Source organism: Narcine bancroftii, chromosome 14 (assembly GCF_036971445.1).
Source record: "Narcine bancroftii isolate sNarBan1 chromosome 14, sNarBan1.hap1, whole genome shotgun sequence".
NCBI lineage: Eukaryota > Metazoa > Chordata > Chondrichthyes > Torpediniformes > Narcinidae > Narcine > Narcine bancroftii.
Window position 1 is genome coordinate 19,084,763 of NC_091482.1, and position 15,850 is coordinate 19,100,612.

Genomic DNA, 15,850 nt, shown 5'->3' on the forward strand with positions numbered 1-15,850 from the left:
GTCTTTCAGCTCCTCCCATTGGGCAGGAGATACAGGAGGATCAGAGCCAGCACCACCAGGCTGAGGAACAGCTTCATCCCACGGGCAGTGAGAATGTTGAATGACCAAAGGAACCGCTCACATTAAATATCCGAGATATCCCCACAAAACAATACCTTTATTTGTCTATATGGATAGTTGTTCTGCATGTATATTGCTTTGTATTGTGTTGTATGTTTGAGTGTTCTGCACCAAGGATCAGAAAACGTGTTGCGTCAGATAATCAGAGAACAATAAACAGGATGACATATATATGGGTTGCATCAACACTTCAACTGGAAATAAAATAACATCAGGCAAGATTCAGAAAAAATTGTGAAGGGATTTCATATGCCTTTAAGAGGAGAGGGCAAGGAGGACCAGGAAAGGTCTCAAAGGTGCACATAGCCTCTCACATGTTCAAGGCACCTCACTTTATTCCCACTGAAATACTCCTCAGAGTTTTTGGTGCTGGAAATGCAGTAACTTATTTGTGCACTCCAAGCTCCTTCCAGCAATAAAATACATGAACAGATAGGTTGTTTTGAATATTTGGTTGATGAATAAATATTGGGCAGGATATGGGAAAACATCTTAGTTCTTCTTTGAAAAGTGCAATGAAATCTCTGACCCCCCCCCCCATGAACACAAGTAATTGAAACCAGCAGGGCCACTAAGAAAGATGTTAAAAAAAAGTCAACAGGCAAAGAATGCAAGATGTTCCTTCATAACGCATTTGCTTGATCAGAGCTTGAAACCTGTGTTTTGTTCTAGGCACCAAACTGCAGGTACAGGGGAGATTACAAGATTCCTTTATTGTCATGTACTAAAACAGGTGTAATATTACACAAAATTTGCTTCACTCTGCTCTAAGGCAGACAGATTCGCCATCAGCAGAAATTGCCGGGCACCGAATGATCCGTGGTCAACTAAAGAAGCCCGGGTTCTTCTTTAAAGAGAGGCGATTGAGCAGTGATCTGATCGTTGGTGCCTTGCGAGCCCTGCTGTGTGAATGATTCCGACGCGAAGTCCATAGTCTGCACCACTGGCTTTAATGAGCTTAAAGGGACACCAGTCCTAGTGTCTCCGAGTCTGACTGTCCCGCGAAGGTGCCAGATTGAGTCCAGTGATTGACAGCCAGCAGGTGGGGATAGCCTCCCAGGTTGCCTACCTGCAGATACAGTGGTTTCACCCCCCCACCCCCCCCCCCACAGTAGGCAGGTAAGAGTGTGGCCAGTGTAGTGGTTGTCTCACCGCAGACCTAGACGGAGTTGGTGTAGAGCAGGGGTGTCAAACTCAAATTCACAGAGGGCCAAAATTAAAAACTTGGACTAAGTCGTGGGCCAAACTAAATATTTATTGAAAATTTTTAACAACAACTCCATGTTTTCTCTTCTTTCAACATATGTAATGTTAAACTTTTTCTTATTAAAATAAATGTTTAATAATAGTTTTGGTTAAACTTTCCAGAAGAAGCATTAACAAATGAGAAATAAAATATTCAATAAATAATATTTCTCTATAGCCTTTAAGCTCCTTTTAAATGTTTTTTTTTCACAAGCCAACAAGTCAAAAAAATAATAACTTGCTTCAATGAAAATCCAATCTTTCAACTATGAAGAGTCCAAAGTTAACCAAAGAAAATATTAATCCAAGCTTAGCTTGCTACACTGTGATTTACTCTGATGCACCTGGGTCTAAACCAATACTTGGCATCTCTTCTGAGATGCAAGTTCATCAAACTCTGGGGTCAGAGTTTGCCTCCCACCTGTCTTGAAAGGTCCTGTTTTCTGTCTTTCGTTTGGCCATTTTTGGTAAGGGGTTTATTACATGTGAGTTAGGCGACAGGTCGCAGATGCTAATGCAAGTAAAGAGAGGAGGTGGGGGCGATTAGCGGGCTGAGGGGCCGGCGGCAATGCATTTGCAAAGCATTCTGGGATTTGTAGTATTAGCTGTGCATGCGCTATACTGGCGCGGCGGCCAACGGGCCAGCTCTAATACATATTTGATATGATCTTGCGGGCCAATATAATTATATCACGCCTGAGTTTGACATGTGTGGTGTAGAGAAATGATTGCAATGGGAGCAAGGATTGAGTAGCGGAGGAAATAGAAGGAAGATGACTTTCAAAAGAACATCAAGGGACACAGGAATTGCCAATCCTTGCAGCAGATGGTGAGGATCTGCATTGCATCACTCGGCTGACAGTGGTACAAGTCAGGCGTGTGGGGAAAAATGCACAAGGTCATCCACAGCATCAACTTCGAATGGATTGGAGCACTACAATGTGGATAAATGTGAGGTTATCCACTTTGGTAATACAAACCGGAGGGCAGATTACTATTTGAATGGCAATAGATTAAGAGATGGGGAAGTGCAGAGAGACCTAGGGGTACTTGTACACCAGTCTCTGAAGGCGAGCATGCAGGTACAGCAGGCGGTTAAAAAGGCAAATGGTATGTTGGCCTTCCTATCAAGAGGGTTTGAGTCTAGGAACAAGGATACCTTACTGCAGCTGTACAGGGCCTTGGTGAGACCCCACCTGGAGTATTGTGTGCAGTTTTGGTCACCTTATCTAAGGAAGGATGTTCTTGCAATGGAGGGAGTGCAGAGGCGATTCACCAGGCTGATCCCTGGAATGACTTAGGAGGAAAGATTGCACAAATTGGGATTGTACTCGCTGGAGTTTAGAAGATTGAGAGGGGATTTCATAGAGACCTATAAAATTCTGGCAGGACTGGACAGAATGGATGTGGAAGGGATGTTTCCAATGGTGGGGGAGTCCAGAACCTGGAGCCGTGGTTCGAGGATAATAGGCAAACCATTTAGGACCGAGATGAGGAGGAATTTCTTGACCCAGATGATGGTGAATCTGTGGAATTCAGAGGGCAGTCGAGGCAGGTTCATTAAATCTATTTAAGAGGGAATTAGATCTATTTCTTCAGTATTAAAGGTTACGGAGAGTAGGCGGGGACGGGGTACAAGATCAGCCATGATCTTAGGCTCGAATGACCTACTGCTCCTATCTTCTATGTTTCTAAACACAAATCCATTGTTTACTGTGCAGTTCCAGTTCTCACCACCCTTTCATCAGTTGACCGGGCAACCCTGGCTCTTTCATATCCAATGCACTGGGTTGGGGGGGGGGGGGGGGGGGAACTGCTTCATTACTCGAAATGGCCATGATACTGTGTTACTGGCAGGTTCTCATGCAAGACAGCGTTTTGAATCTGAGAGGTTGCTTCTGCGCGCTGCAAACCTTCTTGGAGGAATGCGGCCGCTCTCACAGCAGAATAAAAGCAACTGGCTCCATCGACGATGCAGAGATAGAAGGGGGGGGGGGGGTTTGGGCACCGCAAGATGAGCTGCAGCCATTAAGAAGCAACTTTTGTCTCTTTTCTATTTTGCAACAGTCGCTTTCCAGCACAAGGCGAGAGTGATGGTGATTTCAGGACCCAAGGGAAATCAGCCATCCTATGATACGATGTCGGCTTCCGAACTCGAAGACGCCGTGAAGGAGGCAGCTCTCAATCCATTGATCATGCAGAAGGTAAGGTCGGCTGTTGCGCTGTCGGAGCCGCTCCGGCCATCCTCACTCCCAGTCCGAGGGAATGCATCCCCCTCCCCGACCATCCGCACCCTCCTGACCACATTGCAGGCTTGTCCTGGCGAGCAGCCTCAGGTCGACCAAGGTCAGGCTTGCCCAAAGCGATCGGATGTGGACGGAGAAAGTTGATTGGTTCAACTCGGTAACCGACATGTCCTTTGTAAGTTTTAACCCCCTCCCAGTTGTGCGAGAACGGGCAGGAGCTGAGGGTTGAAGTCTGCGCTGCAGGCGTCGCTGAGGTTGAGGGGCTGGCGAAGGGGAGGAGGAGGCTGCACCGACGTTGCACCCAGAGCTCCGGCCAGCTCCCTTCGATGGAGCCCCGGCGCTGCTTCAACGAACTAATGAGCCACAGACGACATCAGTACAGTGTCTGGTCATTGCCTTTCGCGGCTCTCTCTCTCCCTCCCTCTCTCTCGTTTCCTGACCCCATTGGCGGCAAAGTGGATCATTTGGAGAGTGAGAACATTTGCCTTCCAGCTACAAAAGGCAATCTCTGATCAGGGCCCTTTTCCTTGACTGGAAAAGGGAAGAAAAAGAAAATTACTGCCACGTTTGGGGGTCACTCTCTGGCCAGGCTGTGCAATTTCAAGAAGGTTGAACGATTTAATCACTACCAACTTGATTGACTTGAACCATATCTTCATTTCCTTTCCAGACTCTGATGGCAGTAGGGCAGACATTGAGTGAGCTGAGTTTCAGTAGCTAGATGTCGATGCCAAGCAACACCGGTTCAAACCTTGCTCGCTTGACAAACATATAACCATTTACGGAGCGGAAACAGGGCCACGTTGGCCTTTCGAGTCCGCCCTCTTCAGGCGCGGGTCCCGCCAGATCTTCATTCAATAACGATGGGCGAGTTTTTGCTTTTAGATTATTATGTTAATAGTAAACACCAACTCTATTCTACATCCCAAGAGTTGTTATTTACCACGTGAACTTCCCAATACTGCAGTTGCCATGATGCATTCTCAATTATAAAATTGTTGGATTGGCTTAGATCAGTGTCATTGTTCACACTTCCCATCCAAGATTCCTATTCATGAAGCAATATTTATTTGTGTGTCTCTATATAAAACGGTCAACCAGTTTACCTATCTCGGCTGCACCATTTCATCAGATGCAAGGATCGACAACGAGATAGACAACAGACTCGCCAAGGCAAGTAGCGCCTTTGGAAGACGACACAAAAGAGTCTGGAAAAACAACCAACTGAAAAACCTCACAAAGATAAGCGTATACAGAGCCGTTGTCATACCCACACTGCTGTTCGGCTCCGAATCATGGATCCTCTACCGGCATCACCTACGGCTCCTAGAACGCTTCCACCAGCGTTGTCTCCGCTCCATCCTCAACATTCATTGGAGCGCCTTCATCCCTAACATCGAAGTACTCGAGATAGCAGAGGCCGACAGCATTGAATCCACACTGCTGAAGATCCAGCTGCGCTGGGTGGGTCACGTCTCCAGAATGGAGGACCATCGCCTTCCCAAGATCGTGTTATATGGCGAGCTCTCCACTGGCCACCGTGACAGAGGTGCACCAAAGAAAAGGTACAAGGACTGCCTAAAGAAATCTCTTGGTGCCTGCCCCATTGACCACCGCCAGTGGGCTGATCTCGCCTCAAACCGTTCATCTTGGCGCCTCACAGTTCGGCGGGCAGCAACCTCCTTTGAAGAAGACCGCAGAGCCCACCTCACTGACAAAAGGCAAAGGAGGAAAAACCCAACACCCAACCCCAACCCACCAATTTTCCCCTGCAACCGCTGCAACCGTGTCTGCCTGTCCCGCATTGGACTTGTCAGCCACAAACGAGCCTGCAGCTGACGTGGACATTTACCCCCTCCATAAATCTTTGTCCGCGAAGCCAAGCCAAAGATATATATATGTCTATATATATATATATATATATATATATATATATGTCTATATATATATATATATATATATATATATGTATGTGTGTTATGTTTGGTTGTGTGTCTGCATGTTGTGTCACCGAGGACTGGAGAAGGCTGTTCTGTCAGGTTGTACTTGTGCAATCAGATGACAATAAACTGGACTTGACTTAATCATTGTCAATCTATTGTTTGGGATAGATAGGAAAAGGAACGTGGTAACTTACTGCACGTTTCACAAGCATTTCTATGACCGATTCCACCTGCATTGAATTCGCCCATCGTTATTGAATGAAGATCTAGCGGGACCCATGCCTGAAGAGGACGCACAAAATCAGTGACCCGGTGCGGACTCGAAAGGCCAATATGGCCTGTTTCCGCTCCGTAAATGGTTATATAGTTAACACAGGTATGAGCCTGCAGCCGACGTGGACATTGCCCCTCCATAAATCTTCATCCGCGAAGCCAAGCCAAAGAAGAAGAAAGAAAAAAAGAAGTGAACCGGTGTGGACTCGAAAGGCCAATATGGCCTGTTTCCGCTCTGTAAATGGTTATATGGTTAACACTGGTACGAGCCTGCAGCCGACGTGGACATTGCCCCTCCATAAATCTTCGTCCGCGAAGCCAAGCCAAAGAAGAAGAAAGAAAAAAAGAAGTGAACCAGTGTGGACTCGAAAGGCCAACCTGGCCTGTTTCCGCTCCGTAAATGGTTATATGGTTAAAACTGGAGGTTATGTTTGTCAAGCGAGCAAGGTTTCAACCGGTGTTGCTTGGCATCAACATCGAGCTACTGAAACTCAGCTCACTCAATGTCTGCCTACTGCCATCAGAGTCTGGAAAGGAAATGAAGATAAACCAAAAAATGGCAGATGCTAGAAATCGGCAGTAAAACCCGAGAAATGCTGGAAGCACTCAGCAGGTCAGGTAGCACCCTGAACGGAAATCAAATCAACGTTCGGGTTACGTCAGGAAAGGGTCAAAACACAAATTTGTTTTGTGAGGATCAGGATAGAGAGGGCAAATAAAGATTGATGATAGGATGAGGCCAGGGTTGTATGGAAGTAAAGATAGATGAGTTATACAGTGATACAAGACCATAAGACAGAGGAGCAAAAACAGGCTATTCATCCCATTGAATCTGCCCCGCCATTTAATCATGAACTGATCCATTTTCCCACTTAGCCCCACTGCCTGGCCCTCTCCCCATAACTTTGCATGCCCTGATTGATCAAGAACCTATCAATCTCTGCCTTAAATTCGTCCAATGGCTTGGCCGCCACAATCCCCTGTGGCAACAAATTCCACAGATTCACCATCCTCTGGCTAAAGAAACTTCTCCACATCTCTGTTCTAAGTGTACAGACAGTGCTTTGAACAAGGCAAAATGCAGAGCTGCAGGAATATGCCTGGCTGTGCTTATGGACCAGAGAAAACAAAGTCAATGTCACAAGTGATTTGAACATCCATGTTTAAAGGTGTTTGGTGGGTGTCCGGAATTCTGTCCTTCAATGGGTTAATTGAAAGGCAAAACAAAAGTGCTGCATGTACAAAATCTGAAATAAAATCAGAAAATTCTGGAGCTACTCTGCAGGTCAGGCAGCACAGTTGAGGGAGGAATGAAATGGCTATTTTGATCAAGGGTCTTCAACCTGGTGTTTACAATTCTCTCTCTCTCTTTCTCTGCCCCCCCCCCACCTCTTTCTCTCTCCCCGTCTCCCCCTCCATTTGTTACCTGGCGCGCTGAATTATCTTCAGCATTTTCCTATTTCAGATTTCTCTTGATTGTTTAGGCCTGGCCCTGGATGAGTGGCAGTGAGAGACTGGAGCACAGATCTTTTTTTTTCAGGATGGCAGGATTTGCCACTTTGTCAGTGCTCTTGCTGATCTAGTTGTAAGTTAGTCAAACCACCACTGATCAGGCTGAGATTATGTAATTTAAACATGTACATTCAAAGCCACAAGTGCCTAGGGGTTCTCCTCTGAGAGTCAGCATACTTTTACCAGTCATAAGAACAGTCCATCGGACAAACAAAGGCACTTGGGAAATTCACTAGGATTATTGATTGTACAGTATTTGACATTGCTTCAAATTTACATTTGATTTGGAATTCTGATTTTCATGGACACTTGTAAAATGAGTCGTCAATGTCAGATTTCAGATTTACTGTCAGAGTACATGCATGACATCATGTACAACCCTGAGACTCCTTTCCCTGCGGGTGAGGCAAAAAAAAACTGTACAAAAAAACACAAAACAAATAAAGAACAATAAACAGATGTAACAAATGTAAGCAAACTGACTGCAATATAGAGAGAATTGAAAAAAAAATCAATAAAGTGCAAAAGTAAGTCCTCAAATGAATCTCTGATTGAGTTGGTCGTTGAGGAGTCTGATGGTGGAGGGGTAGCAGCTGTTCCTGAACCTGGTGGTGCGAGTCTTGTGCAATCTATACCTCTCTCCTGATGGCAGCAGCGAGAACAGAACGTGAGCTGGGTGTTGTGGATCCTTGATATTGTGGTGAATTGAGTGATTTTGCTGACAACGCAGTCAATTTAGTTGGATTCACTTGGCTGATGAAAAGTGGTTTTCATCATTTCCTCCCTTCCATTTCCTTTTGTCCATTTTATGTCCTGCCATCCAAAATAGGTGAGAAAGCAGGGAATCTTAAAAATCAAGCACAGTTTCAGTGGGGAAGGGTGAAAAGCTGATCTTGAGGGCTTTCACTTCTCCTCTGATATTGTGATGGGTTCAAGAATCGTCTTAATTGGGCAATGAGATTTCCTTCACATGTGACAGGAGAGGAAATGCTATTGTCAGCATTACTTCAGCAGAATTATGACACATTCTGGTGAAATGAATAAGTGCATTGACCTTGTACGCAAATACACCTACAAGAAACCATGAAATAACAGACCTCATTCAAGTTTGTGAGATTTTAAAATACTCACTGAACTTTGTGCGGTGGCCTTCACTAGTGTTTGTTTCTCAGTTGTGCTGAGACTTAGTTTCCAATTCTTCTGTCTTTCCAGTGTGTTCGCTTCTCTTTCTTCCTCTATTTCCATTGTTCTCCAAGTGACTTTCATTGTTTTTATCCCACTTTAGTCAGTAAATTTCCCTCTTTCTGCAAGATATGCAAGTTAACACTGCATGTGAATAAATATAAGGCCATTTCATGTCTGCCTGGAGGCCATCTACAAGAGCAGTTCAAAAAGCCGTAAAAGGCTGCTCCAGCATCCCATTCATATCCAGAGGCACCTTGCATGGCCCTCTGGAGCTGATGGAGGCTGGGCGACTGGTGCCACAGCGCCACCCATCATAAATTCGCCATCTCCCTACCCTTAATCCCTCATGCAGCTGGAACCGCTCTGCTGTATTTTGAGCCACAGAGAGTGGCCCCGAAGGCCGAAGTGGCCCGGTGAGGCTGTCACAACCTGTGCCAGCCGCCCCCCTGACACCTCCCGCAGGCTCTGACTGCTCCCACTGCCCGCCAGCCCCTGCCTTGAGGGAGTCATAGAGAGAGAGAGAGAGTGGGGGGATGGTTTACAAGCTGATGATATCATCAGCCCACCCCCTAACCAGCCGCTTGCAGCGGCTCTACAGTCAGGTCAGGTGGTGAAGCTCAGCGGTCCACCAGTTATCCTTCCCTGAGAAGGGTTGGTATTGGTACCTCAGAGCCAGCCATGGTGCATTCAGAAAGGTACATCTTTAGGTGTAAAGATGAAGAACCTCCACCTTTACAGACAGGTGTTTTCCCTGCTTGAAAGGGCCTATGGATAACCTTACTCCAATCTGTGTGGCATTGCTATGTACTTGTAAGCACTTCTGAAAGGTTTCCCCAGATGGTATTTTGAACCAAATGATATTTTTCCTGTCAGTCACACTAAGAAATCCTACACAAACTGAGTCTCAGAGGAAACATGTATCTCTTCATGTATTTGCTTTTTGGTGAGTAAGAAATGTTCTGATCTGTTCCTTCATTTGAAAAATACGCTATTTTAAGAACTGAATCACACTTTGTCAGCTATGTCGACCAGTGATGTTGCAAAATGCAAAAGAAGGAAAGCAGATTTGAATGTCAAATGAAATCAGTAATAGTGGAATGTATTTTCTTTGCTCTCAGCTGACAATTAGGCCATGCTACTTTTCAAGACATAATTGCAAAAGTAATAGAAAAAAAAACAATCCTGGCAGTTTTTCCAAAAAAACAACTATCAAAGATATTTGAAGTGTTTGCCATCAGCTTTACTCTTTGCTTCTGCAGTTCCCAGAGGTTGTTCCACTGAATGTAGGAGGCATGTATTTCACTACAAGACTCTCCACTTTGAGGCGCTATGAAGACACAATGCTCGCTGCAATGTTTAGTGGCCGACATCATATTCCCACAGATTCAGAGGGGCGATTCTTTATTGATAGAGATGGGACTTACTTTGGGTAGGCAATTATTTCATTGTTTTTGAGGTATCTTATTTAAGAAACTCACCGTCTGCTGTAATATTGCTCTAATATTCAAACTAAAAATCAATAGCTAAGATACAATTGAAGATTTCACGGTAACATCAAATATAACCATTTTATGTGGGATTGGTCCTGACCCTGCCTCCCCTTCTCCTTTCATGGTATATGTGCACATTCTTCCAGTGATGGCTTTCCTCCACGTGCTCTGGTTTCCTCCATCATCCCAAAAACCTATGAGTTGGTGGGATAATTGACTACTATAAATTGTCCTTGGTGCACAGGTAAATTGTAGAATTTGGAGTTGATGAAAGTGTAGAGAAAATAAAATGGGTTAGGGTAGGATTAGGGTGCAGACAGGTGTTTTATGGTCCACACAGACTGAGTTGTAGAAGGACCTGCTTCCATGCTGGATGACTCTGGGTCTAAGTGTAAGTTCAGATTTCAGATTTATTGGCAGAGTACATACATGACATCACATACAACCCTGCAGGAGAGGCAGAATTATCACTTATTGGCAGTGCAAAAGAAACTGTACACAATGTACAGATGTAAATAGTTAAAGAAATATAAGCAAACTGACTGTGCAATACAGAGAGAAAAAAGTCAATGAAGTGCAAAAGTGAGAGACCTTGATTGAGTTGTTGTTGAGGAGTTTGATGGTGGAGGGGTAGCAGCTGTTCCTGAACCTGGTGGTGTGAGTCTTGTAGCACCTATACTTCTTTCCTGAAGGTAGCAGGGAGAACAGAGCATATGTTGGGTGGTGTAGATCCTTGATGATTGCTACTGCTCTCCAACGCAGTGTTCCCTCTAGATGCTCTCGAATCTGGGATGAGAGTAGAGGCATGACAATTAACATTAATATTTTAGATTTTAGAGGAGAGCAGTAAATGAGATAATTCTTTCTTATCACTGTCCAGTGATGCTTGTAGGAGAAAAACTGCTCGTGATTGGTCAGTAAGGACAATATCAGTCTTAGCTGTGCTATCCACGTGATCAGAAAACATGATAAGAAATGAGGAAGTAATCTTTCAGTTCTGGTTCACCTGATCCAATTGAAAGTGATAGACACATAGATCCAGAAAAACACTTTTTTCTGGTGAGGGAATTCAAAAATTAGAGCTCAACTATGTGAAATGAGGAAGCAGTAAAATGGAATCTTTTGCACAGGATGTGTTGCTAGATCATTTGAAATTTGCACAAAGCGTGGTTGGATTTTTAGGGGTAAAATGATCAAGGAGGGTAAATGGACCTGACTTACATAGAACAACATTTAGAATGTGTGAGTGGCCTCGTCTTCTTCCAAAAACTGACGACAGTGCTTTGTGCTTGAAAAGAGGCAAAAAGATACAGAGAGAGTCCATGCAACCATAACTTCAAATGAGATTTCAACCTCGGGCAATATCTATAATCCCTATTTGAAAGAATTTCTTGACAAATTTCAACACCAATGTCCAAAAGTAGGTGGAGTAGCTGTGATAGACGGCGTAGAACAATTTTAATTAATTTTATAAATATTAATCTACCCAGGTCCTTTGTCAATAATTATAGTACCATGGACATTATTAATCTAAATTGATATTTTCATTCTTTCTCATTTCAGAGATATTCTTAATTTTTTACGGAGTGATGACTTGCCTCCACGTGAGCGAGTGAGAACAGTTTATAAAGAAGCACAGTATTACTCAATTGCACCACTGCTCGAATGCTTGGATGACCTGCAGCCCTTGGCTAGTGAAAAAGTCCGGAAGGCATTTTTGGACTTGTTACCTTATTACAAAGGTGCTGTTTTATTATTATTTGAAAAAGTAATTAATGACAAATAACCCAGCAGAATTTATTTAGACTTGAGTGAGTTTTGATTAAAACTTGGACCAAGGAGATAAAGAAATGCAGAAGTTTCTTCTGTCGCATTACCAGGTAAATTACAGAAACTATGGAAGAATGGTGTGTGGAACTTCAGTTAAATCATAATTGATTAATCCTGTGAATGTGCATTCAGCCCTTTTATTGACATATGTGCTGGAATTCTGTTCATATAATCTTTACAGACAATAATTCAAAACTGGATTTAATCAATGGATATATTGTAAATAATGCAGGGATAGAATTAAAAGGTAACAATTTGATTGGGGTCCTTACGCCCCAAAAGCCCTTGCTGCCCAATTTACACCCAATTGACCTACAACCCCCTTTACATTTTGAAGGGTGGGAGGAAACCGGAGCCCGCAGGGGAAACCCAAGCAGACACGGGGAGAACATACAAACTCCTTACCGACAGCACAGGATTCGAACCGATCCCGATCACTAGTGCTGTAACAGCATTGCGCTAACTGCTGCACTAACCATGTCACCCCACGGCAAATTTGCAGCATTAATCTCAATGATATCCTGTAAAAACTCGCAAATGGCTAAGAACAAAGTAGTTAGTGTCCGTTTTGAAGGTTTGTGAATCGTTTTCAAAAGGTTTTTTTTTTCAAAACTAGCTGTTAGTAGTTTGTGTTTGAGGTATCCTGTGTGATTTTAATTACTACAATCGTGGGTAGCTTCTTTCTCGAGGAGTGACATGTCTTGAATAGTGAGTAAGATCTTGTTTGTTTATTAAGTTAGTAACACTGCCATAACATTTTATTTTTAATCCTTTTTGATTTACTCCTAATGATATAGTGATCGCCCCAAGTAGAATATAATATTAAGTTGAGTGAACACAGTTGTATAACATTGAGAGGGATGTATTCAGTTCACTTCCACTAGATGAGTTTTTCTAGGTCAATTTAATCATTAAAAGGGAAAAGTCATTAGAGAAGGAAATTGGACATTAATTTCTTTTTCATTAATCTCTGAGTATTATGGGCTGGAATTTGCTGCGGTGGGGGGGGGTGATCTACATAACATGCACAAACTTGATTTTTGATCACCTACAATTGCAAACTTGTTCTTCAGAGTCTCACCAATCCTAAATAGTGAAAGGAATTAGAAATTAACGACATGAACTTGTCAGAACTGCTTGATTTGAGTAAGTAGCTCTGAGGAAAAGTGACATGGTAACCACAAAACGAACTTGCTATATTTCCCAGATATCCAGAATTCAAGCAAATGGCAAAAGAATTGCAGAAAATAAATAGGTAAAAATACAAAAGTTGAACATCGGCACCCCCAGCAGTCAATTCACCAATCCATGTAACACAGTTTCAAGCAACAGGCCAATTTACCCGGCATCTACCACTCCATAAGTGTCGGATACCAGGGTTTTTTCTGTAGTTAAGATATTGGGAGTTTGAAGGGGTTGAAAGAGCACATGTTTGCATGAAAGTGCCTCGTCTACAAAGGGTACCTTTACAACGACTTTTTGAAGCTAACCAATTCAAGTTCCTTCTTCCCATGCTTTGCGAAAATATTGTGCTGAAGTAAGCCTCCTGATCTGTGTGTGCTCATTAGCTAAAATTGATTTTAATGTGTTCTGTTGAGTTCCACTTTATTTTTTTTTCCTCAACAGAAAATTTGGAAAGGATCATTGAAATTGCAAAACAGAGAGCAATTCAACGAAAGGCAAGATTTGCAAAATTGAAAATTTGCGTCTATAAGGAGGAGATGCCAGTTACACCATATGAACGCCCGCTGTACAACTCACTACGTTTTGACAGAAGTGAGAATGAGACAAAACTTTTTCAACATCACTGTGAGGTTGATGTGTCATTTGGCCCGTGGGAAGCAATTGCTGATGTTTATGACCTTCTCCACTGCATTGTGACAGATCTAGCAGATAGAGGCATTACTGTGGATCACCAGTGTATTGGTGTTTGTGATAAACATCTTATAAACTATTATTACTGTAAACGTCCAATTTACGAGTTCAAGATAACTTGGTGGTAACTAAATTTGGTAAATTACTTTGAGCTTCCTTATTTATCTAATACATTATAAGAAGATAGATCTTGAAATTCAGCATCAAAGAGCACCAGCAAAAGTCAGCAAATTCCATCTAGTGATGTCTTTTGTATCCAATCGTGCACCAGAGATGGTTCGGTTATTTGCAAAGTGGAGTCTTAACTTATTATGGGCATTTTTGGGTCAACAGGTCAAACTTATTAATGCCTTAAACTGATTTGTTTGCATGAGCAGGTGTTTTTGTGAAACCTCAAAATGTAGGCCCAATTAATGATCACTTTACTAGTATATCATGTTGTTAAATATTTTCATCCTCTGTAGTGTGTGAAGGTACGTATGTATATAAATTTAAATTTATCTCTAGATAATATACAGTGCCTTTCATGAACTCAGGATGTCCCAAAGCACATTATGCCTATGTAATACTTTGTATGTCGTGAGTGTTGCACTCGGAGAAAATGATGGTGGGTTTGTGCGCAGCAGATCCCCACAAATGATAATATGATCAGTTATACAGAAAAGACTTCCGATGATCTACAATTTCCAATGGATCTACAATCTCCAATGGGTGGAGTTGTTCAAGTGAACCGGTACGGACTTGAAGGGCCGACATGGCCTGTTTCCGTGCTGTAAATGGTTATATGGTTATATGGTGCAATACATGAAAGAGCTAGAGAAACTCAGCAAGTCATGCAACATTCAAAGGGAGTAAAAGGTTGCCAACATTTCTGACCCAAACAGTCCTTCCAAGTGAAGCAACACCACTTGTGAATCTGCAGGGGTCAGCTACTATATCCAGAGCTCCTTCCTCTCCATCAGAGAGACTGGACACAGTTAGGGACCTCCCAGTGGCCAACTATTTTAATTCCACATACCATTCCCACATCATGCCTCTCCATGACCTTGTACTGTCAAGCTGAGGCACTTGCAAATTAGAAGAACAACACCTTGAAGTGCCAGTTGATGAAGTAGACAAAGACGATGTGGTCAAACAATAATCATGGCTTTTATTAGCAGAAACTCATGGTACAATAATGAAATACAATAGTTGCATACACAGTTATACCCAAGGGGAGTGTCCTTAACAGTAGAGATAATGCACAGCCAATGTTAGTACAGCAAGGCTCGCCAGAGGGGAGACAGGCAGCTTGGCAGACATTCACCACAGTCTCCCCCCGGCAGAAGAAGGGTTAAAATCAAAATGATAGCTGCTAGGAAAGACTGAAGCAAGCGATACATGGATACCATGTTTGGCCTTGAGAATACTGTAACAGTCAAAATACGCCAGTATCTAGCAAGCAATCGAAATATAATGAGATGTTTTATGAATATGTCAGCCTATCAGGTTGTTTACGAATTCTAGTGCTTCATCTCAAAACAGGTGGCTCCTTTGCAACCTTGGGAACTGGTACAGGTCCTGGGTCTGTAGTGTGGGAAGGACGGGCTTCTGGACCCACTCCAGAATTGCCAGCATGAGGCAGTGGAGCCTCAGCATGGCCATCTGAAAGCTTACTAGGGGGTCACAGGCTGGGGAGGGGGGGGTGAGGTGAGTCCAATCTCTCAGGCTCACTCTGAGTAGGGGTGCGAGGAAGAGGCGAACCAGGCGAGGCCAGATCTCTTAGGGGTTCAGTGTCAGTACTCCCGTCTGGGAATTTCACATGAGCGTAGTTGGGGTTGGTATGCAGTAGCTGAACTGGTTGGACTAGGGGGTCTGTTTTTCAAGCCCGAGTGTGGCTCTTCAGCAGCACGGTTCCAGGCTCAGATAAACAGGCTGGCCAGTCCATCACAGTTCCTGATTCCCTAGGAAAGGCAAACATACGTTCATGAGGTGTTTGATTTGTTGCAGTCCACAATAAAGACCGAATAGAATGTAGTGCCTCAGGCAGCACCTCCTGCCACCGGGTAACAGGGTAACCATGTGTTTTTAAAGCAAGATTAACAATCTTCCAGACTGTAGCATTAGCCCTTTCAACCTGCCCAATGCCCTG

The 15,850-nt window shown here is 43.5% G+C and overlaps 1 protein-coding gene across 4 annotated transcripts in view; it reads left to right on the forward strand.

Annotated features, from left to right (window-relative positions):
* The window catches only part of LOC138749364 (protein-tyrosine sulfotransferase 1-like), a 73,051-nt gene extending 57,663 nt beyond the window's left edge, over positions 1-15,388 (forward strand). For 3 of the 4 annotated variants that reach the window (XR_011348574.1, XR_011348573.1, XR_011348575.1), the window contains 2 exons: positions 3,433-3,569; positions 11,578-11,660. Coding sequence is in view for 1 of the 4 variants with exons in the window: in XM_069910585.1 (XP_069766686.1) it covers positions 3,444-3,569; positions 9,784-9,953; positions 11,578-11,756; positions 13,471-13,847 (852 nt within the window). In the remaining 3 variants the exon portion in view is untranslated. Of the gene's footprint in view, positions 1-3,432; positions 3,570-9,783; positions 9,954-11,577; positions 11,757-13,470 lie in introns of those variants that run through there. The other variant, XM_069910585.1, reaches the window with a different exon arrangement.
* Positions 15,389-15,850: the final 462 nt, after the last annotated feature.